Consider the following 27126-nt stretch of genomic DNA (forward strand, 5'->3'; position numbering starts at 1 on the left):
GATGTGTACTCTGTAAAAAAATAAAATAAAAATTGCTTTCTATCACTTAGGCCCCATTCACACGACCGTGCCCGCAATCACGGCCCGCAATTGCGGGCACGGCCGGCCGCCGACTGCCACCCGCATTTTCGTGCCATGCTCCCATACAAAGTATAGGAGCACGGCCCGCAAAATGCAAAAGAACGGACATGTGCCATAATTTTCGGAACATTTCTACGGCACGGACACCCATCCGTAGCGCTACGGAAATGAGTCCGCGCTCAATGAAAGTGAATGGGTCCATTTTTGTGGACCGCAATTGCGGTCCGCAAACATGGAGGTTATTTACAGTCGTGTGCATGGGGCCTAATTGTGAGGCACAAGGTTCGATGATGAATTTAATCTCCATGTGCCTCACAATAATAGTAATTAACCCCATCATGTACCTTACATATTAACCCATTATGACTGAGAAACATGATGGGGTTAATTACTATTAATGTGAGGCACATTCAAAATTCATCACACCTTGTGCCTCACACTAGAAAACGAAAGAACTTTTTTTTTAAATTACTGTTGGCAAAGTAAACGAAGTATCGGTATCGAAGTCCAAATTTTGGTATCGTGACATCCCTACACTGTGGGTCGTGTCCCCCTGGGGGTTCGTGAGTCACTCACAGAGGTCCCGGTTCCAATCAATGCTGGAGCAAGGAGCTGACGTCTCCTTGATCCAGCATTCACTGTGCCCTGAGCGGCTCGACGCAGGCAGGCGGGATGTAGCGACATCATCGCGCCTGCCTGCGCTGAGTCACTCATAGCACAGACCGGAGGAGGCGAAGGATCCTCCACTCGACGTGGGAACGGGGATAGGTAAGTAATTATGCTATTTTTATATTATGCGCATATGGGGGCATTATACTGTATGGGGAACGGATATTGCGCGGGGGGGGGGGGAATTATACTGTATGGGGGGCTGATATGGGGAGCATTATACGCTATGGGGCTGTTATGGGGGGGCATTATACGTTATGGGGCATTATACTGTGTGGGGGCATTATACTATGGGGGCTGTTGGGCAAGGCGTCTGGGCATAGGCGCGCGCAGGGGTCTGATGATGATGGTGGTGTTGGGGAGGGGTAGGGGGGCCCAAGCTGAATTCTTGCACCCGGGCCCATGAGCCTTCAGCTACGCCCCTGGGGCCTTATATATTAGAAAGTCCCCATAAATCACCCCATTTTAAAAACTGCACACCTCAAAGTATTCAAAACAGCATTCAGAAATTATTTGAACCCTTTAGGGTATGTGCACACACACTAATTACGTCCGTAATTGACGGACGTATTTCGACCGCAAGTAGTGGACCGAACTCAGTGCAGGGAGCCGGGCTCCTAGCATCATACATATGTACGATGCTAGGAGTCCCTGCCTCTCCGTGGAACTACTGTCCCGTACTGAAAACATGATTACAGTACGGGACAGTTGTCCTGCAGAGAGGCAGGGACTCCTAGCATCGTATATAACTATGATGCTAGGAGCCCGGCTCCCTGCACTGTGTTCGGTCCGGTACTTGCGGCCGAAATACGTCCGTAAATTACGGACGTAATTAGTGTGTGTGCACATACCCTTAGGCATTTCACAGGAAATAAAGCAAAGTAGAGGTGAAATTTACAAATGTCAATTTCTTTTTACGAAATTAATTTGTAATACAGTTTTTTCTGTACCACAGAAGGTTTTACGAGAGAAACGCAACTCAATACTTATTGCCCAGATTCTGCAGTTTTTATAAATATCCCACATGTGGCCCTAGTGTGCTTATGGACTGAAACACCTGCCTCAGAAGCAAAGGAGCACCTAGTGGATTTTGGGGCCTTATTTTATTCGAATATATTTTATTCACCATGTCAGGTTTGAAGAGGTCTTGTGGTGCCAAAACAGTGGAAACCCCCCAAAAGTGACCCCATTTTGGAAACTACACCCCTCAAGGAATTTTTCAAGAGGTATAGTTAGCATTTTTAGACCACAGTTTTTTTGCTAAATTTATTGGAACTGGTCTGTGAAAATGAAAATCTACTTTTTTTCTGAAAAAAACATACGATGTTTTAGTTTTTACAAGGAATAAAGGAGAAAAAGCACCCCAACATTTGTACAGTAATGTCTACTGATTAAAGCAATACCCCATATGTGGTAATAAACTGCTGTTGCGACACATGGCAGGGCTCAGAAGGGAAGGAGCGCCATTTGGATTTTGGAGCGCAGATTTTGCTGGAATGGTTTTCGGTGCCATGTCGTGTTTGCAAAGCCCTGGAGGGACCATAACAGTGGAAACTCCCCAAAAGTGACCCCATTTTGGAAACTACAATCCTCAAGGAATTTTTCTAGGGGTATAGTTAGCATTTTGACCCTGCACGGTTTTTGCTGAATTTATGGGAATTATGCAGTGAAATTGAAAATCTAAATTTTTTCTAATAAAATGTCATTTTAGCTCAGATTTTTCTATTTTCACAACAGATAAAGGAGAAAAAGAACCCCAACATTTGTAAAGCTAACTCTTCTGAGTACGGCAATACCCCATATGTGGTAATAAACTGCAGTTTGGACCCACAGCAGGGCTCAGAAGGGAAGGAGCACCATTTGGCTTTTGGAGCTCAAATTTTGCTTGATTGTTTTTCAGGTGCCATGTTTCATTTGCAAAGACCTTGAGAGGCCAAAACAGTGGAAACCCCACAAAAGTGACCCCATTTGGAAAACTACACCCCTCAAGGAATCTATCTATGGGTATAATGAGCATTTAGACCCCACAGGTCTTTTGCAGAATTTATTGAAATTAGGCTGTGAAAATGAAAATCTACATTTTGTTCCACTAAATTGTAGAATGTCATTTTCACAAGGGATACTGGAGAAAAAGAACCCCAATATTTGAAAAGCAATTTCTCCCGATTACGGCAATACCCCACATGTGGTCATAAACTGCTGTTTGGACGCACGGCAGGGCTCAGAAATGCAGGAGCACGATTTGTCATGCAGATTTTGCTGTATTGGTATTTGGGCGCCATGTCGCATATGCAAAACCCCAGAGGTACCAGCGTACAGTGGAAGCCCCAAGAAGTGACCCCATTTTGGAAACTGCACCCCTCAAGGCATTTATCATTTGCCTGCACAAGACAGGGCTCAGAAGTGAAGGGCACCATGTGCATTTAAGGTCTATTTTGGTGATTTTTCACAGCATCAGCCCACAATTGAAGGGCTCGGAAGTCAAATAGTAACACAAACACCCCAAGTAGTGACCCCCATATTGGAAACTACAACTCCTTAGGGCATTTTAAGGGGTGTAGTGAGCATTTTGACCCCACAGGTGATTTTACATTAGAAATTAGTGCCCAGTGGATGATGCAAAGTGAAAATTGCAATTTTCCACTGATATGCCATTTTAGTGCACAATATGTTGTACCCAGTTTGTGGCACTGAAGACAAATACCTCATAAAATGTTAAGCGGGTTCTCCCGGGTATGGCAATGCCAGATCTGTGGACGTAAACTGCTGCTTGGGCACGCTGCAGGGCTCAGAAGGGAGGAACACCATTTGGCTTTTGGAGCGTAGATTTTGCTTGGTATTTGTTCTGTTAGGGGTTTTGCTGGTATTTCAGTTTATTATGTGGTGGTATATGTAAACTGTGCGGAGTACATCAGGGCATAATAAGACGGTATAATAATGCGGCAAATAAATAATAATCCGCAGATGTGTGGCCAGTGTCGCACTGATAAATGGTGCCCTATCTTATCCGCTTTTGGACACTCTGCACATTTTTCATCGCCATATTCTGAGAACCAGAACTTTTTTATTTTTTCACCACCGGAGCCGTGTGAGGGCTTATTTATTGCGGGACAATCTGTAGTTTTCATTGGTACCATTTTGGGGTACGTGCGTTTTTTTTTTATCACTTTTTATTAATTTTTTGGGCAAGCAAGGGGACCAAAAACCATCAATTCTGACAATGTTTTTTTTTTTTTTTTACGGTGTTCACCCTGGGCTATAAATTATATTTTACATTATTATGCGGGTCGATATGATTACAGCGATACCATATGTATATAGGTTTTTTTATGTTTTGCAGCGTTTGAACAAAAAAAAAATCTTTCATCTGCGGCCGGAAACCTTGTAAGCCCCGCCTCCAGACGGGGCTTAACATGCCGCCATACCTGGCAGACGGGGGCGCCATTGTTAGGCCTCCTGTTGCCAACAGCCGATTGGCTAGCGTGGCTACCCGGCTCTTTTAGCCGGGTAACCATGCTGCAATACTGTGATTGGTTAGTCTCTACTGACTGACCAATCACAGTGATTGCTGGCGGCGCCATGCCGCGATTGTTCCCCCGACGAGTCACAGTGACTGTACTTCATGGTGCCTTAATGCAGGGCAAACCATGACGTACAGTTGCGTCATGGTGCGTTAAGGGGTTAAAGAGGCTCTGTCACCAGATTTAGAAAAACGATCAATTTGGACCAAGTTATGAGTGATTTTAAATTTCTGCTAATGACTTTGTTAATGACTTAGCTTTTGACTAAGTGGGCGTTGTAAAGAGAAGTGTATGACGCTAACCTACACTTCTCTCCATTTTCATTTACTCAGCACATAGTGATCTTGCGAGATCACGATGTGCTGTCACTTAATCACAAATTAACTTTACTGAAGTGTCTTGAGAGTGAATAAACATCGCTTCCAGCCAAGACACGAAGTCTATTCACAATCCCGACACTTCGGTAACGTTTGTGTGGGATTTAATGACAGCAAGCGTGATCTTGGGAGATCACGCTGTAAATGACAACGTGATCTCGCGAGATCACGCTGTAATTGACAGCACAATGTGATCTCGATGTGCTGTGCTGTAAGTCCCACACAAACGTTACCGAAGTGTCGGTATTGTGAATAGACCTCACGTCCCGGCTGGAGGTTATGTCTATTCACTGTCAAGACACTTCAGTAACGTTAATGTGGGTGTATGTGACAGCACAGCGTGATCTCGCAAGATCACGATGTCTGAGTACATGAATGGAGAGAAGTCTATAATGCTGATTGGTCAGCGTCATACACTTCTCTTTACAACACCCACTTGGTCAAAAGCTAAAAAACGCCCAGTTGGACATTAAGAAAGACATTAGCATAAATCTAAAATAAGTCATAACTTGGTCAAAATTGATCGTTTTTCTAAATAAAAACTACTGCTGTAATCTACATTACAGCGACAATCACATTATGTAGGAGATAGGGCAATTATAATGTGGTGACAGAGTCTCTTTAAGACCTAATAGGCTGGCCACAAAGGGGAGAAGAATGGGATAAGACTGCGGTCAACCTTAGGCCCTATTCACACGACAGGGTTTCCCGTCACATGGCCGCAGTAGGAACAACTATTCACAAGGCCGATTTTTTGGCGGCCCGGAAAACCCGGCCGTCAAAAAATGGGACATGCCCTATTTTCGGCCGTTCTCCCTGCTCCCATAAAGTCTATGGGGCCGGGTAATACATGGCCATCACTGGAATGTGTTCCGAGTGACGGCCGTGTCTTCCGTCGCGTGCTCCCTCCTCCTCTCAGCGCAAAATGTATGTGAGGAGGAGGGTATTTTTTTGCTCCCTGATCGGAATCCCCAATCCCTGGCCACAGCTTCGGCAACGCTGTGGCCGGGGATTCCGCTCCAGGAGAAGTCCTTCACTGTCCATATATGGACATAGTGATGTCAGGGACTTCAGAAGCGGAATCCCCGGAGCTGTGGCCAGTGTTTCCACTCCAGAACTCCCTGACTTCACTGTCCATATATGGACACAGTGACGCAAGGTACTTCTGAAGTGGAATCCCCGGCGCTGTGGCCGGTGTTTCCGCTTCAGGAGTAGTCCCTGACTTCACTGTCCATATATGGACACAGTGACGCAAGGTACTTCTGAAGTGGAATCCCCGGCACTGTGGCCTGTGTTTCCGCTCCAGGAGAAGTCCCTGACCTCACTGTCCATACATGGGCCTTCTCCTGTAACGGTGGCGCTATCTACAGAAAGGTATCGGGGGGGGGGGGGGGGGGTCTTGTGTGCTATGTAAAAGGGTCCTGTGTAGAACTACCTACAGGGAGCTGTGTGGCATTACCTAGAGGAGGCTGTGTGTCATTACCTACAGGGGTGCTGTGTGGCACTACTTAGAGGGGGCTGTGTGGCATTATCTATAGAGGAAAGTGTGTGGCAAAAAAATGTACAAATGAAATTCATCCGTTTTTAAAACGAACAGAAAAAAAAACAGCCGTTAAAAACGGAGACACGACACGGAAACGGATGCAAAGCGGCCGAGAAAGACGGACCAAAATGGCCGATACTCGGACTTTATCGTGTGAATAGAGCCTTAGGCACTTGATTATCATTGTCAAACGCTTATCAGATGTTCCAGAGATCAGCAGGACTACTGCCACTGTCCTAGAACTTTGTGTCAGTGTCACCCAGAAGTGGTAATAATAAAGTTTTATTTGTTCCAGCAGGGAATTCTGCTCTGGCAGATTCGCCAACGAGCGTTTCACGTAAGTCCGTGTGTTTAAGTTTGCCATTCCCCTAACCGCTCTTTTTGAAAAACAACCTGTAATAACGTTAAGCTGTTTCACTGTCACTGGGCCACGCACTGCGGACTAAGGACACTGGAAGTTACGGAATCTGCTGATTTCTACGGAAGTGCTCACGTACTAAGAGCCGAGGGCGGGGTCCGCCTACTGTTTACGACAGTGTACGATACTGTTTTATGCAGGAGCTGCGAAAAGTGGTAGAGTGAGATGGCGCGTCTGGTTGCAGTTTGCAGAGACGGAGAGGAGGAATTTCCTTTCGATACGAGGCAAATCCCTTTATACATCGATGACACATTGACCGTGAGTGACCTGTTTTTTATCTTGTTCTTTGCCTGGGCTAGCTAGGCAGAGGTTAATGAAGGGGGGAAGCGGCGTCGTCGTCAATCAGGCTCGGGCTTCACAACTAGAACAAGTCGTTGGCCTGACGTCTAGGCCTCTGCCTCAACCTAATTGACTCGCTGCTATTTGGCTTGCTTGTTGCGGTTTATGTGTGAGAATTGTCTCCAGAACGATACGATACGTGCCGTGAGGTGTCCGCTCTGAGACGTGTTGGTATAGATGTTTGACGCTTCATACTTTCGGTTATTCGCCTTGTGGCCTGTACACGAGTCCCGTACCGTAGCTTCAAAGTTCAACACTGCTCCACACTAATAAAGAAAAAATCGCTTCTGTGTGTACAGCTTGTGATGTGAAAGACACCCTAGATTAATTGCATTAGTATCATCAGGTTTGTGGCCATAATGCTTTGCAGCCGGGCACTAAGTTCAAATTTCTTGTGATAAAATTGGCATAGTGACCCTTTTAAGGCATAGTTGACATCTGCGTCCGGGCTTTACGTTGCTCTGTCATAGGAACGGAACATGAAAAAAACAACTGCAGGATCTGTCGCGTTACGGAATCAAATTTAATGGGTTTTCCCGAGTTTCCGTCATGGTGTCCGTAATATTGTCTGGCGTTTTTCACCAGGTCTGCGATGGTTCAGTGTGAGCCATTCTAAGGCTGTATTCACATGAGCGTGACAGATTAAGGCCTCATGCACACGACCGTAAAAACTCCCGTTATTACGGGTCGTAATTACGACCCGTAATAACGGGCTCATAGACTTCTATTGGCGACGGGTGCCTTCCCGTTTTCTCACGGGAAGGTGCCCGTGCCGTTGAAAAAGATAGAACATGTCCTATTTCAGGCCGTAATAACGGCACGGACAGTCCATAGAAGTCTATGGAGCTCTCGTAATGACTGGTGGCTACATGTGTGCACCCGTCATTACGGCAGCGTTGCTAAGCAACGTCAGTAAATAGTCACTGTCCAGGGAGCTGAAAGAGTTAACTGATCGGCAGTAACTCTTTCAGCACCCTGTACAGTGACTACCGATCAGTATAAACCTGTAAAAAATAAAAATAAAAGACGTTCATACTTACCGACAACTTCCTGCTTCCTCCAGTCCGGTCTCCCGCCCGTTGCCTTGGTGGCGCGTCCCTCTCGACATCCGGCCCGACGTCCTGGATGACGTTTCAGGCCATGTGATCGCTGCAGCCAATCACAGGTCAATCACAGGCTGCAGCGGTCACATGGACTGCCGCGTCATCCAGGGATGTCGGGCTGGATGTGAAGAGAGGGACGCGTCACCAAGACAACGGCCGGGTAAGTATGAATTTCTTTAACTTTTATTACAGAAAAGGCTGTCCCTTCTCTCTATCCTGCACTGATAGAGAAGGGGCTGCCGATTAGTGCAGTGCTATTTTGCTGCCACAAAACGTGCCCGTAAATACGGGTGGAATACGGGTGACACCGGACCCATATTTACGGGCACGGGTTCGTAAATACTGGTGCAAAACGGGTGGAATACGTGTGACCCGTATTTACGCCAGTATTTACGGGTGGGAAAAAATATGGTCGTGTGCATGAGGCCTTACCCATGTAAATCTGGTCCGTGTGCGTTGCGAGTGGCATGTTTTTCACCCACTTGCACTTAAAGGGAATGTGTCACTAGAATTTTTTTTTTTTCCAGTTAGTATATAAGTGATTACACATTGTGTTTACATTTTTTTGAATTTTTTCACAAGTCCGGAAATATTATTAATTAGATTCTAATTTTATAACATTTCCATGTGCTGGTCACTAGAGGGAGCATAGTGAATGAAACTGCTCCTGTTCGCAGTCTCTATGTGCCGTATTCCATCTCTGTCGTTAATCGACACACAGAGAGATGAAAAAAAAAGGGAAGCCCCCATAGAGAAGTAAGAGAGAAAAAAGTACAACACAAAAACACAAATAAATAAAATGTATTTTACTAACATACTAAAAGCAAATTTATATAAAAAAATTTCCGCGACACCTTCCCTTTAACTTTTTTTTTTTTTTTTTAATGAAATTTATTTGCAAATTGAGCACTGCACACGGATGTTCATCTTTGTGCTGTGAGTAGTTTTCACACACCCATGGACTTCAGGTGAAAACGCACCAATATAGGACATGCAGTGAGTTTCACTCGCTGCGTGAAAACTCCTGTATGTGTGAATGGCCCCATTGGAGTTATTGTGCCCCATGTGCTGTGCGTAACTTCCACGAGATTCACGCCCTAACAAGGAGTTACAATCATAGCTGAAGGTGCAGTGTGGTGGGGGTTTCTCTCAAGAACCTGGACCCCCACCAATCAAACTTCTGATTTGTCTCAAATATCAAAAGTTTTTTTGAAAGTACTAGGCTAGAAAGACCTTAAAAGGTAGCACATCATGCCATGTTATGAAGAGATTCAGTTACATACGTGAAACAAAATAAATAATCTACCAGTCTGTTAAGGGTTGCAAAGCCATTGTTAGGTTTTCGGACTCCAGCGAACCACAGTGAGAGCTATTATCCACAAATAGAGAGAACTTGGAACAGTGGTGAACCTCCCAAGGAGTGGCCTGCCTACCAAAATTTTACCAAGAGTGCATCGACGACTCATCCAGGAGTTCACAAAAGAACCCAGACGAAAATCTAAACAACCGCAGGCCTCAGTTAAACCCCTTCCCGACATTTGTCGTAAGGATAAGTAATGGAAAGCCAGTTCTTCCTGCAAATTGCTGTATACATACGATAAATGGTGGAGACCGTCTCAGAAGCTGAGCCGGTGCCATCATCCCCGGGTGTCGGCTGTATGTTACAGCTGACACCCTGCTGTAATGGCAGGGACCAAAGTTAGCTCTGATCCCTGCAATTAACCCCTTAAACGCAGCTGTCAAAAGTGATCGCTGCATTTAAGGTGTTTGCAGCTAATAGTCACCCCGATAACGAAATTGCTGGGGTGTTGGTGGCTGCAATGGCAACCGGAGGCCTAATTCTGGCCTCCCTGTCTGCCTAGTACGGATCCCTTCCAGGCCCCCCGCCAGGAGGCAGGGCCTAAAAGGCTTCCGTAGCCGACGGCAAGATGTCGTGGGCTCAGAAGCTGAGCCCGTGTCATTAGCTGTGGATGTCAGCTGTATGTTACAGCTGACATCCTCCTGTAACGGCAAGAACCGGAGCTAGCTCCGATCCCTGCCATTAACCTCTTAGATGCAGCGATCGAAAGCCTAATCGGCTTGCCGTCCGAGAAAGACTGACAGCTCTATTACATTGCACTACATAGGTAGTGCAATGTATTAGAAAATAAATTAGACTGTTGGACCTTCAAGTCCCTAGTGGGACTGAAAAAAAAAAAAGCTCTAAAACATATAATAAAAGTTTAAAATAATAAAATAAAACACAATCGCCCTTTTCCCTTATCAAGTCCTTTTTTATTGAAAAAAAGAAACAATACATATTTGGTATTGCCACGACCGTAACTCCCTAAACTATAAAAATGTTATTTATTTCATGCGATAAACACCGTAAAAAAAAAGCCTCAAAGACAATGCCAGAATTTCAGGTTTTTTTTGGTCACTTTGCCCTACAAAAATTGGAATAAAAAGTCGCATGTATCCAAAAATTCCTATAAAAACTATAACTCGTCTCGAAAAAACAAGTCCTCATACAGCTCCGTAGACAAAAAAAATTAAGAAGTTATGGTTCTTACAACATTCTTTTTATACAGGTAATTTTATTGTGCAAAAAGTTGTGAAACCTAAAGTGCTATAAATTTGGTATCACCGGAATCTTTCTGACCCATGGAATAAAGTTAACAGGTAACACTCGGCGAAGACAGTTTTAAAAATTTTTTGGGTTGTCTCTCCAGTGGCATAAGCTGGGCATGACATATTTGCCACTGACATAACATATTTTGGGAAAAATTGAAATTTTTACTTTACACCATCCGTAGCGCATTTATTTATGAAGACTTGAGTGAAAATTCTCACTACACCCCTTAATAAATGCCTTGAGGGGTGTAGTTTACAAAATAGGGTCACTTCTCAGGGGTTTATTATTTCACATCAGAGCTCTGCAATTGTGAACCAATACTTTGTAAGTTGCCAAATTAGGCCTCAACTTCGCATGGTATTTCTTCACTCCTGAGCTCTGTTAAATGTCTAGGCAAAATATTAGTGCCACATGTGTAGGGTGTTTCTAAAACCGGGAAACACAGCATAATAATTAGAGAGCTGTCTTGTTATGATGGCACAAGCTGGGCACCACATATTGGCATATCAATGGAAAAATTCCCATTTTCACTCCAACATCGAGTGCACATTAATGTCTGGAAAACACCTGCAGGATTAACATGCTTACTACACCCCTAGGTCAATACCTTGAGGGGTGTCGTTTCCAAAATGGGGTCACTTCTGGGGGGTTTCTACGGTTTTGGAACCATGGGGGCTTTGCAAATGCGTCACAGCGTCCAGAAACCAATCCAGCAAAATCTGTACTCCAAAAGCCAAACGGCGCTCCTTCTCTTCTGAGCTCTGCCATGTGCCCAAACAGATGTTTATGACCACATATGGGGTATTTTTTGTACTACGTAGAAGTTGCTTTACAAATGTTGGGGTTATTTTATTTTTTTCCTTTTTATTTGTTGAGAAAATGAAAAATTGCGCTAAAGCTACTTCTTATTGAAGAATTTTTATTTTTTTTCCACTGCCCAATTCTAATAAATTCTCTTAGAGAACCTTTCACCTGCCCATACATGTGCTGCATGTAATGGGCAGGGCTGCACAAACCCTGGGGAACTTTATAAAAAATGTTTCTACCCTCATCCGTTTTTTAGATATTAGTGCCATTATATTTGGTGCCCGATATTTAAATACCCCTGAACTGTCAATGGGACGTGTAACATGGCTGAGAACGCACTTGCTCTCCTCTCTCCAGCTCTTGCTGTGACACTGTCCGTAGCCCTCCTCATTACATGCACTCAGCTGCACATGTATGGGGAGGTGAAAGGTTCTCTTTAAACACCTGTGGGGTCAAAATGCTCACTACACCCCTGTATGAATTCCTTGAGGGGTGTAGTTTCCCAAATGGTGTCACTTTTTGTGGGTTTGAAGAGGCACCACAAGACTTCTTCAAACCTGACATGGTGCCTAAAATATATTCTAATACAAAGAAAGCCCCAAAATCCATTAGGTGCTCCTTCGTTTCTGAGGCCTGTGTTTCAGTCCATTACCACACTAGGGCCACGTGTGGGATATTTCTAAAAACTGCCGAATCTGGGCAATAAATATTGAGTTGTGTTTCTGTGGTAAAACCTTCTGTGTTACAGAAAAAAAATACCGTATTTTTCGAACTATAAGACTCCCCAGGTTTTAGACAACCAAAAATAGGAAAAAAATTATTTGTTAAATTATTTATTCTGTTTCACGACATTCTGAGAGTCATACATTTTTTTAAAATATTCTTTTCATTGATTGAGCGGTGTGAGGGCTTATTTTTTTTACGGGAAGAGCTGTAGTTTTATTGGCACCATTTGTTGGTACATACAATTTTTGTTTTTAATTTTTTTGTCTTTTTTTTATTTATTTTCTTTTTTTTATTTTAAGCATTAAGGTGACCAAAAAACAATTTTAATGTTTTCAATTTTTATACTCACCGTGCGAGTTAAATAACAGTATATTGTAATAGATCAGACTTTTCAGAACGCGGTGATACCAAATTATTTTATTTTTTACGTTCTGCTTGGGGAAAAATGGGAAAAGGTGTTTTTATTTTACTTATTTATTTTTTTTTTTTATACACACCTGAAAAGTTATCTAACGTTTTTCTCCGCCGTTATTCCCCTGAATGCTGTGATGACAGCTGACTGCAGCATTCAGGAGAAAATGAGCAGGGGGGATGCCCCTGGATCGCGTCACAGGGAATTCCTGTGACGCGATCGAGGGCCATACCATATATGGGCAGACAGCCCAGGGTCTATTGACGGACCCCAGGGCTGTCTTACCATATTTCATTAACAACTGCCTGTGTGCTATCTGTCTACAGGCTAATGTACTAGCACATATCTGATATATGCCAGTACATTAAAGTTTAAAAATAAAGTAAAAACAAAGTATTGTTAAATTTAAAAAAAAATACACATTCACGTTTTTTACAATAAACATTAAAATAAGTCTCAATACATAAAATATTCACACATTCAGTAATGGCGCGGACAACAATGTTTTTGCATCATTTATGATGTGTACGCTGTAAAAAAATGAAATAAACACGGCGTTCTATCACTTATTAATGTGAGGTGCGATGAATTTAACCTCCATGTTCCTCACATTAATAGTAATTAACCCCATCATGTACCTCGCACATTAACCCATTATGACTGAGAAACCGGATGGGATTAATTACTATTAATGTGAGGCGCGTTCAAAATTCATCACACGTCGCGCCTCACATCAGAAAACGGAAGATTTTTATTTATTTTTTATTACTGTTGGCAAAGTATCGAAATTGGTATCGAAATCGCAATACTAAACGAAGTATCGGTATCGAAGTCCAAATTCTGGTATCGTGACATCCCTAATCCTGTGTATATATCGTAAATGTCCTTCATAGAAAAACCCCTATAAATGCTGCCGTCGCTATTGACTGCTGTATTTAACTAGTTAAAGGGGTTTGCCATAAAACACATGTATCCCTATCCACAGGATAGGGGCTACATGTGAGATCGCTGGGGGTCCGACCGCTGGGACCCCCAGCGATAAAGAGAACAGGGAACCGAAAGTCACCCAATGCGCTACATGAGAAGCCTGGACTTCCGGGTTCTGTGTCCGGCTTATCTGTTCCGCAGCTCCATAGAGATCGATGGAGAGCCGCTCGTGCATGCGCAGAAGAATCCCATTGATCTCTATGAAGCTGCCGGACACAGAACGCGGAAGTCAAAGCTTCTCATGCAGCGCTCTTGGTGACTTTCGGTCCCCGTTCTCCTTATCTATCACACATGTATCCCCTATCCTGTGGATAGAGGATACATGTGTTTTATGGCACAACCCGTATAAACTGGCAGGAACAGCGAAACTGCTGTTCTTGGCCGTTAAAGTGCAGCGTGTCAGCTGTAAAAGACTCCAGACACCTGCAGTGTATGGAGCGTGAGCCCGCTCCATAGGGTTGTCACGATACCAGAATTTGGACTTCGATACCGATACTTCGTTTAGTATTGTGATTTCGTTACCAATTTGATACTTTGCCAACACTAATAAAAAAAAACAAGTTCTTCCATTTTCTGATGTGAGGCGCGTGGTGGGATGATTTTAACCCTTTCCCGCTCCTGGACGTACTATTAGGTCATGGCAGCTGTATCGTTCGCGCTCCATGACCTAATAGTACGTCTCGGGAGTAACGGCCGTTTCGGCCGTCCTCCCGACACATACAGGAGCTGTGACAGCTGCTGTCTCGTACAGGAGCTGTCACAGCTCCTACAGCGGGGACGGATCGCTGTGTCCCCGCTGATTAACCCCTTAAAAGCCGCGTTCTATAGAGAGCGCAGCTTTTTAGGGGTTAAGCTGCCATCGCCGGCCTGCTACACGATAGCGGCCGGCGATGGTGACTATGGCAACCGGACACCAAACAATGGCGTCCGGCTATGCCATAGACGGAAGCCTAGTGGGTCCTGACAACGTCAGGACCCACTATGCTTGCTGTCAGTGAGTAGCTGACAGTTCTAATACACTGCACTACGCATGTAGTGCAGTGTATTAGAATAGCGATCAGGGCCTCCTTCCCTCAAGTCCCCTAGTGGGACAAAGTAATATAGTAAAAAAAAAAGTTAAAAAAAGATGTGTAAAAATAAAAGTTTTAAAAGTAAAAATCCCCCTTTTTACCTTATCAGTCATTTATTCTTAATAAAAATAGATAAACAAATAAACTATACATAATTTGGTATTGCCGCGTCCGTAACGACCTGAACTACAAAATAATTTTGTTATTTATCCCGCTCGGTGAACGCCGTAAAAGAAAATAATAATAAACCGTACCAGAATCACAATTCTTTGGTCACTTCACCTCCCAAAAAATTGAATAAAAAGAGATCAAAAAGTCGCATGTACCGAAAAATGGTACTGATCGAAACTACAGTTCGTTACGCAAAAAATAAGTTTTCGCATGGCTTTGATTGAAAAATAAAAACGTTCTGGCTCTTAGAATAAGGTAACACAAAAAGTGAATGATTGTTTACAAAACGTATTTTATTGTGCAAACGCCATAAGACATTAAAAAAACTATAAACATATGGTATCGCCGTAATCGTATCGCCCCGCAGAATAAAGTGAATATGTCATTTATAGCGCACGGTGAACGCTGTAAAAAAAATAGAATAAAAAATCAATAGTAGAATTGCTGTTTTTTAGTCACCACGCCACCTAAAAATAGAATAAAAACTGATCAAACCTCGAATTCACCCCAAGAAAACTACAATGAATTCCTCACGGGGTCTAGTTTCCAAATTGGGGTCACTTTTGGGGGGTTTCCAATGTTTTGGCACCACAAGACCTCTTCAAACCTTACATGGTGCCTAATAAAAGAGGCCTCAAAATCCACTAGGTGCTCCTTTGCTTAGGAGGCCGGTGGTTCAGTCCATTACCGCACTAGGGCCACATGTGGGATATTTCTCAAAACGGCAGAATCTGGGCAATAAGTATTAAGTTGCGTTTTTCTGATAAATCCTTTTGTGTTATAAAAAGGATTTTCTGACAAAACAAAAAATGTAAATTTCACCTCTACTTTGCTCTAAATTTCCGTGAAACACCTAAAGGGTTCATAAACTTTCTAAATGCTGTTGTGAATACTTTGAGGGGTCTAGTTTCTAAAATGGGGTGTTTGATAGGGGTTTCTAATATATGGGCCCCTCAAAGCAACTTCAGAACTGAACTGTAACCTAAAAAAATAAATAAATGAGGCAATACTTTTGCTTCTTACATTATACGGCTAATGAGCAGTGCCCACCCCGAGATTACCCCAGTTTTGACCGTTTGTATAAACGGAGACCCCTATTAGACCGTTTCAGTGCCCGCTTTTCCCAAGCATACACCCCCGAGAAGTGTATTTCTATTGACGAGTCCTTGGTAGATTTTAAAGGGAGGGTTCAATTCCGCGAGTACCTGCCGGATAAGAGGGCAAGGTATGGCGTGAAGATGTATAAGCTGTGCGAGAGTGCATCAGGGTATACCTACAGATTTAGGATATATGAAGGAAAGGCCACCCCCAAACCAGACTGCATCCTGGACTACAATAGGTACATGGGAGGGATGGACTTGTCAGATCAAGTTCTGAAGCCCTACAGCGCCTTGTGGTGTGGTATAAGAAGCTGGCCGGGCACATCATACAGATGGCATTGTACAATGCGTACGTGCTACGTCGATGTGCAGGCCAGACGGGAACTTTCCTGGAATTTCAAGAGGTGATTATCAAGAACCTAATCTTTAGGGACCAAGAAGGGGGGGCACCCAGTACTTCTGGAAGCGAGGCCACACGCATCATACCAGGGCGGCAACCCTTTCCAGTAGAAGTTCCCCAAACTGGCAAGAAGGGAAAAAGTAAAAAGAGGTGCAAAGTCTGCTATAAGAGGGCGATAAGGGATGACACAATATATCAATGTGACAGGTGTCCCGAATAACCAGAGCTCTGTATGAAAGTGTTTTAAGATGTATCATACAGTCCTTGATTTTTAATCTACCCCAGTTTTACTTACCCTGATGCACTCCGCACAGCTTATCCCCCCTCGTCTTTCCCCTCTGAGCTCTGCTGTGTGCCCAGGCAGCTGATAACAGCCACATGTAGGGTATTGCCGTACCCAGGAGAACCCACATTACAGTTTATGGGGTGTAGGTCTGCGGTCAAAATGCTCATTACACCTCTAGATGAATGCCTTAAGGGTGTAGTTTTTAAAACGGGGTCACTTCTTGCAGGTTTCAACTGTACTCGTACCTCAGGGGCTTCTGCATACATGACTTCGCAGAAAATCCCCAGTAGGCCAAATGGTGGTCCTTTCCTTCTGAGCCCCCCCATGGGCCCAAACGGCAGTTTATCACCACAAATGGGGTATTGCGGCACTCAGAACAAATTGCGCAACAGAATGGGGTATTTTTTTTCTTGTGAAAATAAGAAATTTTCAGCCAAAACTACATATTATATGAAAAAAATAATTTTGTTTTCATTTCCAGCCCAATTCAAATAAGTTCTGTGAAGAAACTATGGGCTCAAAATGGTCACATTACCCATAAATGAATTCCTTGAGGGGTGTAGTTTCCAAAATGGGGTCATTTGTGGTTGGTTTCTATTGCTTTGATACCTCTGGGGCTCGTCAAATGCGACATGGCACCCGAAAACCAAACCAGCAAAATCTGTACTCCAAAGAACACACAGCGCTCCTTCCCTTCTGAGGCCTCCCATGGGCCCAAACGGCAGTTTATTGCCACAAATGGGTTATTGCTGCACTCAGGAGAAATTGGGCAACAAAATGGAGTAATTTGTTCCCTGTGAAAATAAGAAATTTTGATCACAAATGACATTTTATTGGAGAAAATGAAATTTTTTTCATTTCACAGCCCAATTCAAATACGTGCTGTGAAAAAAATGTGTGCTCAAAATGGTAACAGCCACCATAAATGAATTCCTTGAGGGGTGTAGTTTCCAAAATGGGGTCACTATTGGAGGATTCCTACTGTTTTGGCACCTCAACACCTCTTCAAACCTGGCATGCTGCCTAAAATATATTCTAATAAAAAAAGAGGCCTCAAAATGCACTAGGTGCTTCTTTGCTTCTAGGGCTTGTGTTTTAGTCCACGAGCGCACTAGAGGCACATGTGGGACATTTCTAAAAACTGCAGAATCTGGACAATACATATTTAGTAGTATTTCTCTGGTAAAACCTTCTGTGTTACAGAAAAAAAATTGAATAAAATTGAAATTCAGCAAGAAAAATAAAATTTGTAAATTTCACCTCCACTTTGCTTTAATTCCTGTGAAATGCCTGAAGGGTTAAAAAACTTTCTAAATGCTGTTTTGAATACTTTGAGGGGTCTAGTTTTAAAATGGGGTGTTTTATCAGGGTTTCTAATACATAGGCCCGTCAAAGCCACTTCAGCACTCAAGAGGTACCTTAAAAAAAGGCTTTTGGAATTTTCTTAAAAATATGAGAAATTGCTGTTTAGGTTCTAAGCCTTGTAACGTCCAAGAAAAATAAAAGAATGTTCAAAAAACGATGCCAATCTAAAGTAGACATATGGGAAATGTGAACTAGTAACTATTTTGGGTGGTATAACCGTCTGTTTTACAAGCAGATGCATTTAAATTCTGAAAAATGCTATTTTTTCAAAATTTTCTCTAAATTTTGCAATTTTTCACCAATAAACACTGAATATATCGACCAAATTTTACCACGAACATGAAGCCCAATGTGTCACGAGAAAACAATCTCGTAATCGCTTGGCTAGGTTTAAGCATCCTGACGTTATTACCACATAAAGTGAAATATGTCAGATATGAAAAATGGGCTCTGAGCCTTAAGGCCCAAACTAGGCTGCGTCCTTAAGGGGTTAACCTCCACGTGCCTCACATTATATAGTAATTAACCCCATCATGTTTCTCAGTCATAATGGGTTAATATGTAAGGTACATGATGGGGGTTAATTACTGTTAATGCCAGGCACATGGAGGTTAAATTCATCACACCTCGTGCCCCACAATAAGTGATAGAAAGCAGTTTTTATTTTGTTTTTACAGCGTACACATCATAAATGACGCACAAAAATTGTTGTGCAGGTTATTACAGCCGCGCCAATACTGAATGTGTGTATATTTTATGTATTGAGACTTATTTTTAATGTTTTTTGTAGAAAAGGTGTATGTGTATTTTTTTAATTTAACATTACTTTGTTTTTACTTTATTTTTTAAACTTTAATGTATTGGCATATATCTTTATTACAGTACATTAGCCTGTGTACTGCTAGTACACAGGCAGTTGTTGGGATATAGCCAAGTATGCCCTGGAAATATGGTCGGACAGCCCTGGGGTCCTTCAATGGACCCTGGGCTGTCTGCCCATATATGGTATGTCCCTCAATCGCGTCACAGGAATTCCCTGTGACGCGATCCAAGGCGCATCCCCCCCATCTCATTTTCCCCTGAATGCTGCAGTCCGCTGTGATCGCAGCATTCACGGGAATAACGGCGGAGATTAGGCTTCTCTGATCTGATCTCCGCCAGCGGGGCTGCGGCTGTGTAATAGTCATTGCCCCGCTCCTGACAGGAAATGCGTGCGCGGTCAGCATGAGGAGATGCGGCCGGTTCTGCACTAATGAGCGGCGGTTCAGGCACTGAAGACAGAACATGGAGGTGTTTTGCAGTGCGCCCGCCATGTTCTGTTTTCAGTGCCGCCGCTCATTAGAGCAGCGCTGGCCGCATCGCATCATCCTGACCTTGTTATCAGCACTCAGGAGCGCGGCAATGACTGTATCACACAGCGGCAGCCCCGCTCTCATACATTCATGTGTTACAATACTGAGCTGTGCGGCCGCACAGCTAAGTATCGAAATACATGAAATAACGGTATTGAACAGTTTGGGGATGCAGAGTATCAAGACCGTATCGAAGTTTCGATGCATCGTGCATCCCTACCGCTCCATACATCCCCCGCCCGCTCCATGATGTGCCGGCACATCATGGGTCGGGAAGGGGTTAAGTAATGAAGCGGTCAGGGGGCCCGGAGATGCCGGGTCCCTTGACTGCGGACTATAAAACGCAGGGACTTTTTAGCAAGATTTATTCTCCCTAAAATCTGCGTCTTATTGTCGGAAAAATACGGTATGTTAAATATTAATTTCTGCAAAAAATATTTAATTTGTAAATTTCTCCTCTACATTGCTTTAATTCCTGTGAAACGCCTAAATGGTTAAGAAACTTTCTAAATGTGGTTTTGAATACTTTGAGGTGTGCAGTTTTTAAAATGGGGTTATTTATGGGGATTTGTATTGTATGGACCCCTCAAAGCCACTTAAAAAAATAGCCTTTTGAAATGTTCTTGGAAATGTGAGAAATTTCTGCTAAAGTTCCAAGCCTTGTAAAGTCCTAGAAAAAGAAAAGGATTTTTAAAAACTATGTCCATCTAAAGTAGACATATAGGAAATGTTAATTAGCAACTATTTTGCGTGGTATTACGATCTGTTTTACTAGCAGATACGTTTAAATAGAGAAAATTGCAAATTGTTTTAATTTTTCGCACAATTTTGGTGTTTTGCACAGTTAAATACTGAATGTATCGACCAAATTTTACCACTAACTTGAAGTCCAATGTGTCACGAGAAAACGATCTCCGAATCGCTTGGATAGGTAAAAGTATTCCAACGTTAACACGTCCGATTTGAAAAATAAGGCTCTGTCAGGAAGGTAAAAAGTCGCTGCAGCGGGAAGGAAGGGGTTAAAGGGTTATTCCCACAATCGACAATTATCACCTATGCGCATGTTAGGTGTCTGATCGCTGAGTGCCCCACCGATGGCACCCCCACTGATCGCAAGAACGGGCGACCCAAACCCACTGTCCCACCTCAGTCATTGAATGGAGCAGAGGGCGTACGCTTGACTGCTGCTCTATTCAAGCTCCTCACAATCTGTGGGGGTCCAGGGTTTAGACAATAATCACCTCCTGTGGACGCTGAAAACTTTTAGAATAATATCCTGGGTACGGTGAGTCAAAGTTGGAACTTTTTGGAAGACCTGGTTCTCCTTATATCTGGCGTAAAGCTAAGCTCACATTCCTCCATAAGAACATCATACCAATTGTGAAACGTGGTGGTGGTATGATGGTCTGGGTCTGCTTTGCTTCTTTGTCATAATTGATGAAATATGAATTTCGCGCTCTAACAGAAAATATTATAATAATATACTGTTTGCCCGTCAGTTCGTGACCTGAAGCTCAAGCCCAGTTGAGTTGTGCTTCGGATCACTGTCCTGCTGCATACCAGCAAATCCACCTCTGCCTCAAAGGTAACCAAGTTAAGGTTCTGGAGTGGCTGAGTTAACGTTGAGATGCTGTGGCAAGACCATAAAGGCTATCTACACCTTCGAAATAGTTTTAAAAAATAAATAAATATATATATATTAAATGTGTATGTGTGTTTGGTGCAACTTTCTAATTAGTTTATATAAAAATATTATTTTTTTTACTTTTTGACGTAAAGCTGCTTTGTATTCTGTATACAGAGCTGCTGTACCTTGCGCTGAATCCTGTATTCGTCAGTTCAGCGGGAGTGATGGGTTCAGTGACAGCGGGTCAGAGCGGTTACCGATCACATCTACCGTATTTTTTGGACTATAAGATGCACCCGGGATTTAGACAACAGAAAATAGGACAAAAAATCATATTTTACGACTTTAACCCCTTCCCTCTTTGGCCGCTTTTGACCTTCCTGACAGAGCCTCATTTTTCAAATCTGACATGTTTCACTTTATGTGGTAATAACTCCGGAATGCTTTTACCTATCCAAGCGATTCTGAGATTGTTTTCTCGTGACACATTGGACTTTATGTTACTGGCAAAATTTGCCCGATACATTCAGTATTTAATTGTGAAAAACACCAAAATTTAGCTAAATATTGCAAAAATTAGCATTTTTCTCAATTTAAATATATCTGCTTGTAAGACAGGCAGTTATACCACACAAAAATGTTGCTAACTAACATCCCCCATATGTTTACTTTAGATTGGCATCGTTTTTTGAACATTTTATTTTTCCAGGACGTTACAAGGCTTAGAACTTTAGCAGCAATTTCTCACATTTTCAAGAACATTTTAAAATGCTATTTTTACAGGGGCCAGTTCAGTTGTGAAGTGGCTTTGAGGTCCTTAGATATTAGAAACCCCCAATAAGTCACCCCATTTTAATTGCACCCCTCAAAGTATTCAAAACAGCATTTAGAAAGTTTCTTAACCCTTTAGACATTGCGCAGGAATTAAGGCAAAGTAGAGGTGAAATTTACAAAGTTCATTATTTTTTTCCAGAAATTCATTTTGAATCCATTTTTTTGTACCACAGAATGTTTTACCCAAGAAATGCAACTCAATATTTATTGCCCAGGTTCTGCAGTTTTAGGAAATATCCCACATGTGGCTGTAGTGTGCTACTGGACTGAAGCACCGGCCTCAGAAGCAAAGGAGCACCTGGTGGATTTTGGGCCTCCTTTTTATTAGAATATATTTTAGGCACCATGTCAGCTTTGAACAGGTCTAGTGGAACTAAAACAGTGGAAACCCCCCAAAAGTGACCCCATTAGGGAAACTACACCCCTCGAGGAATTTATCTAGGGGTGTAGCAAGCATTTTGAATGGCCAGTTTTTTTGCAAAAATTTTTGGAACTAGGCCATGAAAATTAAAATCTACATTTTTTCAAATAAAATGTAGGTTTAGCTAATTTTTTTTTCATTTCCAAAAGAACTGAAGTAGAAAAAGCACCACAACATTTGTAGAGCAATTTCTCCCGAGTAAAACAATACCCCACATGTGGTAATAAACGGTTGTTTGGACACACGGCAGGGCTTAGAATGGAAAGAGCGCCATTTGGCTCTTGGAGCTCAAATTTAGCAGGAATGTTTTGCGGAGGCCATGTCGCATTTGCAAAGCCCCCTAGGGGACAAAACAGTGGAAACCCCCAACAAGTGACCCCATTTTGGAAACTGTACCCCTTGAGGAAATTATCTAGGGGTACAGTGAGCAGTTTGACCCCACAGGTGTTTTACAGAACTTGTTGGAAGTAGGCCGTAAAAATGAAAATCTACATTTTTTCAAATAAAATGTAGGTTTAGGTATTTTTTTTTCATTTCCATAAGGACTGAAGGAGAAAAAGGAATATTTGTAAAGCAACTTCTCCCGAGTAAAACAATACCCCACATGTGGTCACAAACATCTGTTTGGACACACGGTAGGGCTCAGAATGGAAGGAGCACCATTTGGAGTTTGGAATGGTTTCTGGGTGTCATGTCATATTTGCTGAGCCCCTGTAGTACTAGTACAGTGGAAACACCCCAAAAGTGACTCCATTTGGGAAACTGCACCCCCTGAGGAATCATCTAGGGGTATAGTGAAAATGTTGATCCCAAAGGTTTTTTGCTGAATTAATTAGAATCAAGCCATGATAATGAAAAATATTTTTTTTTTCCAACAAGATGTAGTTTTAGATAAACATTTTTCATTTTTACAAGGAATAGAGAAGAAATAGCACCCCAACATTTGTAAATAAATTTCTCCCGAGTACGGTAACACCCCATATGTGTTTATAATCAGCTGTTTACATATATGGGAGCATTCAGAAGAAAAGGAGCGGTATTTATCTTTTGGAGCGTAGATTTTGCTGGAATGGTTTGCGGACGCCATGTTGCATTTGCAAAACCCCTGATGTACCAAACAAAAGTGACCCCGTTTTAGAAACTACACCCCTAAAGGCATTTATCAAGGGGTGTAGTGAGAATTTAGACTCCACAGGTGTTTTTCAGAAATGAATACGCAGTGGATTGTGCAAAGTGAAAATTGCAATTTCTCCACTGATCTGCCCATTCACCGCACAAGATGTTGTGCCCCTAGAGAATCTTACCCCATAAATTGTTAAGCGGGTTCTCCCGGGTATGGTAATGCCTTACTTGTGGCCATAAATTGCTGTTTGGGCACGCTGTAGGGCTAAGGCTATGTTCACACGGGGTCTTTGGACGAGTTTTTTGACGCGGAAACCGCGTCGCAAAACTCGGCAGAAACGGCCCGAGAACGCCTCCCATTGATTTCAATGGGAGGCGTCGGCGTCTTTTTCCCGCGAGCAGTAAAACTGCCTCGCGGGAAAAAGAAGCGACATGCCCTATCTTCGGGCGCTTCCGCCTCCGACCTCCCATTGACTTCAATGGGAGGCAGGAGAAAGCGTGTTTTCTGCCCGCGGCGCTCAATGGCCGCAGGCGAAAAACGGCGCGATCATTGCTATTCACACGGAGTATTTTGGGGGAGGAATATCTGCCTCAAAATTCCGTTTGGAGCTTTGAGGCAGATATTCCTCCCCCAAAATACTCCGTGTGATCATAGCCTAAGAAGGGAAAGACCGCCATTTTGAGCATGGATTTTGCTTGGTAATAGTTTTGTTTGGGGTTTTGCGGGTATTTCAGTTTATAATCTGGGGGCATATGTATTCTGTGTGGAGTACATCAGGGCATAATAAGAGGGTATAATAATGGGGTAAATAATACAATTATCCATAGATGTGTGTTACGATGTGAAGCAATCCGTTATGCACAGGCCGGTGTCACACTGATAAACGGTTTTCTTTCTTATCCCCCTTCTGTAACGCTCTGCACCTTTTGGGGACTTTTTCTCCTTCGTCGTTTGGGAAATATTGCTGGGAAAGTTTTGCGCTAGTATAATACGGGCACCCTCGCTTCCAGCGGATGTCCCATGTTCATTCCCTTTCCTAGTTCCTAAATACTAGGGCCCTGAAACTGAAGGAATGTGCCCCTCCGGCCTGCGCATTGAGATGTTTTTTCATCACCGGATTACTAGTGCCGTAACTTTTTTGTTTTTGAGTTGATTGAGCGGTGTGCGGGCTTGTTTTTTGCGAGACGGGCTGTAGATTTTATTGGTACAATTTTGGACACATACGACTTTTTGATCACTTTTTATTTCATTTTTTGGTAAAGGAAATTCCCAAAAACAAGCAATTCTGGAATAGTTTTTTATTGTTTTTTTTTATCGGCATCCACAGTGCGCCCTAAATTACATGTTAGCTTTATTCTGCGGGTCGATACGATTACGGCGATACCAAATTTATAGAGTTTTTTTATTTTTTAATGTATTGCAGCTTTTGCACAATAAAATCACTTTTTTTAATAAAATCATTTGTTTTCTGTGTCGCCATGTTCTAAGACCCATAACTTTTTTATTTTTGCGTGCACGAAACGGTGTCAGGGATTCTTTTTTTGCGGGCGGATTGTCGTTTTTATTAGTACTATTTTGGAGTAAATGTGACTTTGATCAGTTTTTATAGCATTTTTTGGAAGGAGATGTGACCTAAAAACAAAGATTCTGGCGCTGTTTTTCATGTTTATGGTTTTTTTTACCGCATTCACCGTGCGGGATAAATTACATAATAATTTTGTAGTTTGGGTCGTTACGGACGCGGCGATACCAATTATGTATAGTTTTTTTTTTTACATTTTTACGGTTTTTCCCCATAATAAAAGACTTACTATGGGAAAAAAGTCAGTTTAGCTTTATTTTTATTTGAAATGTGTGTGTTTTTATTGTTTTACCACATTTTTATTATCTTTTTTTAACTTTTTTTACTTGTCCCACTAGGGGACATGAGGGCCTGATGCCCCGATCGCTACTCTAATACACTGCACTGCATACGTAGTGCAGTGTATTAGCGCTGTCAGTTATTCACTGACAGCAAGCCTATGAGGACACGCCGTACAAGGCAGACTCGGACGCCATTTTCTGGCGTCCGATTGGCACAGCAACCCAGTGATTGCATCACTGGGTTGCCGGTCGGGTGAAAACCTATCAGATGCTGTGCTCTATTGAGCGCAGCATCTGAGGGGTTAATCTGCCGGATCGGAGAATAGCTCCGGTCCTGGCAGTTACAGAAGGGTGACAGCTGTATAATACAGCTGTCACCCCGCCGTGATGGTGCCGGCTCTGCTTCTGAGCCCGCACCATCACTGCGCCGTACATATACGACGCTTTGCGGGAAGCACCTCCCGACAGCGCCGTATATATACGGCGGATGTCGGGAAGGGGTTAAAAGCAAAAAAATAATTTTGTTCTATTAGAACCACATTCTGAGAGCCATTTTGTTTATCAATTTTTTTTATATATTTTTTTTTTTAACATTTCATATTTTTTTACACTCCTGAAAGTTTATCTAACTTTTTTCAGTAGATCGCTGGTACAATACACTGCAATACATTGATGAGTTACGGAAACAGTGTTACTCCTTGAACTACGCTGTTTCCGTAACTCCCATAGTAGTGAATGGCAGTTATGGAAACAGCGTAGCTCAGCGATTTACGCTGTTTCTGTAACTCGATCATGTACGCTGTTTTCGGAGCTACCAGGAAGTGGCCGGGATACAGCGGAGCGAGTAAGCTAGAACGGGGTTTAGTGGGCCCTGTTCTAGATATAGGTATGGGACCCGCTTCTTTCTGATATTTATGATGTATCCTGTGGATACGTCATAAATGTCCTTCATGGGAAGACCCCTATAAATGCAGCGGTCGCTGTTGACCTCGGCATTTAACTAGTTAAACGGCCAGGAACAATGCCATCGCTGTTCCTGGCCGTTAGCGCAGCGTGTCAGCTGTAAAATACAGCTGACACCTGCAGTGTATGGAGCGGGCTCAGCGCGTGAGCCCACGCTAAACATCATCCCCTCCCTGCTCTATGATGTGCCGGCGCATCATGGGTTGGGAAGGGATTAAGGAAGAAGGGGTCAGCGGGCCCGGCACTGCCGGGTCCCTTGACTGCCGACTATAGGACGCAGGGGCTTTTTAGCAAGATTTATTCTTGCTAAAAACTGCGTCATACAGTCCTAAAAATAAGGTAAGTTCATGACCTTGGATGTGATCACTTACAGGTGGATCCTGCATGTCCGACAAGCAGGACCTGCTGACACTGAATACGTCAGTCCTGTATCAGTCCGCTGACCTGACTGATAAAGGATTCCGCTCAAGATACAGCTGATCTGTATACAGAATACAAAGCAGCTCTATCTCAAAAAGTAAAAATAACTTAATAGAAACTAGTTTGAAAGTTGCACCAAACAGCCTTTTTTTTATTTATAAACCTCTCTCGAAGGTGTACATAGCCTTTAAAAGGACAGATTATGCTAAAAAAAATCCTACAACGTAGCCTAATTAAACTAAAACAATTCTGTAAAGAAGAGTGGGCAAAAATTTGCGATGTAAATAACTCTTTGCAAGTTATCACAAACATTTTGATTGTAGTTATTGCTGCCAAGGATGGCACAACTAGTTATTAGGTTTTCACAGAGCCAAACAAACGTAACGGATTTGGTAGGCCAGATAATAGCCAGCGGTTATATAAGAAAACCGTAAAGTCACAGAAAAAACCGACAGCGCAATCAGAGTTTCAAGTCCCCTAGTGGGAAAAAAAAACTATTTAAAAGAAGTTAATAAAAATATTTTATAAAAGTGT

General features: G+C 42.8%; 1 protein-coding gene across 3 annotated transcripts in view; it reads left to right on the forward strand.

Moving 5' to 3' along the window:
- Positions 1–6529: 6529 nt before the first annotated feature.
- The window catches only part of GGNBP2 (gametogenetin binding protein 2), a 240155-nt gene continuing 219558 nt past the window's right edge, over positions 6530–27126 (forward strand). Inside the window, exon 1 of one of the 3 annotated variants that reach the window (XM_075853531.1) lies at positions 6530–6867. In XM_075853531.1, the coding sequence (XP_075709646.1) occupies positions 6775–6867 (93 nt within the window). In that variant the 5' untranslated portion in view covers positions 6530–6774. The remainder of the gene's footprint in view (positions 6868–27126) is intronic. The other 2 variants (XM_075853530.1, XM_075853528.1) reach the window with 2 other exon arrangements.

The sequence above is a fragment of the Rhinoderma darwinii genome, chromosome 2 (genome assembly GCF_050947455.1).
Source record: "Rhinoderma darwinii isolate aRhiDar2 chromosome 2, aRhiDar2.hap1, whole genome shotgun sequence".
In the NCBI taxonomy this organism is placed as follows: domain Eukaryota; kingdom Metazoa; phylum Chordata; class Amphibia; order Anura; family Rhinodermatidae; genus Rhinoderma; species Rhinoderma darwinii.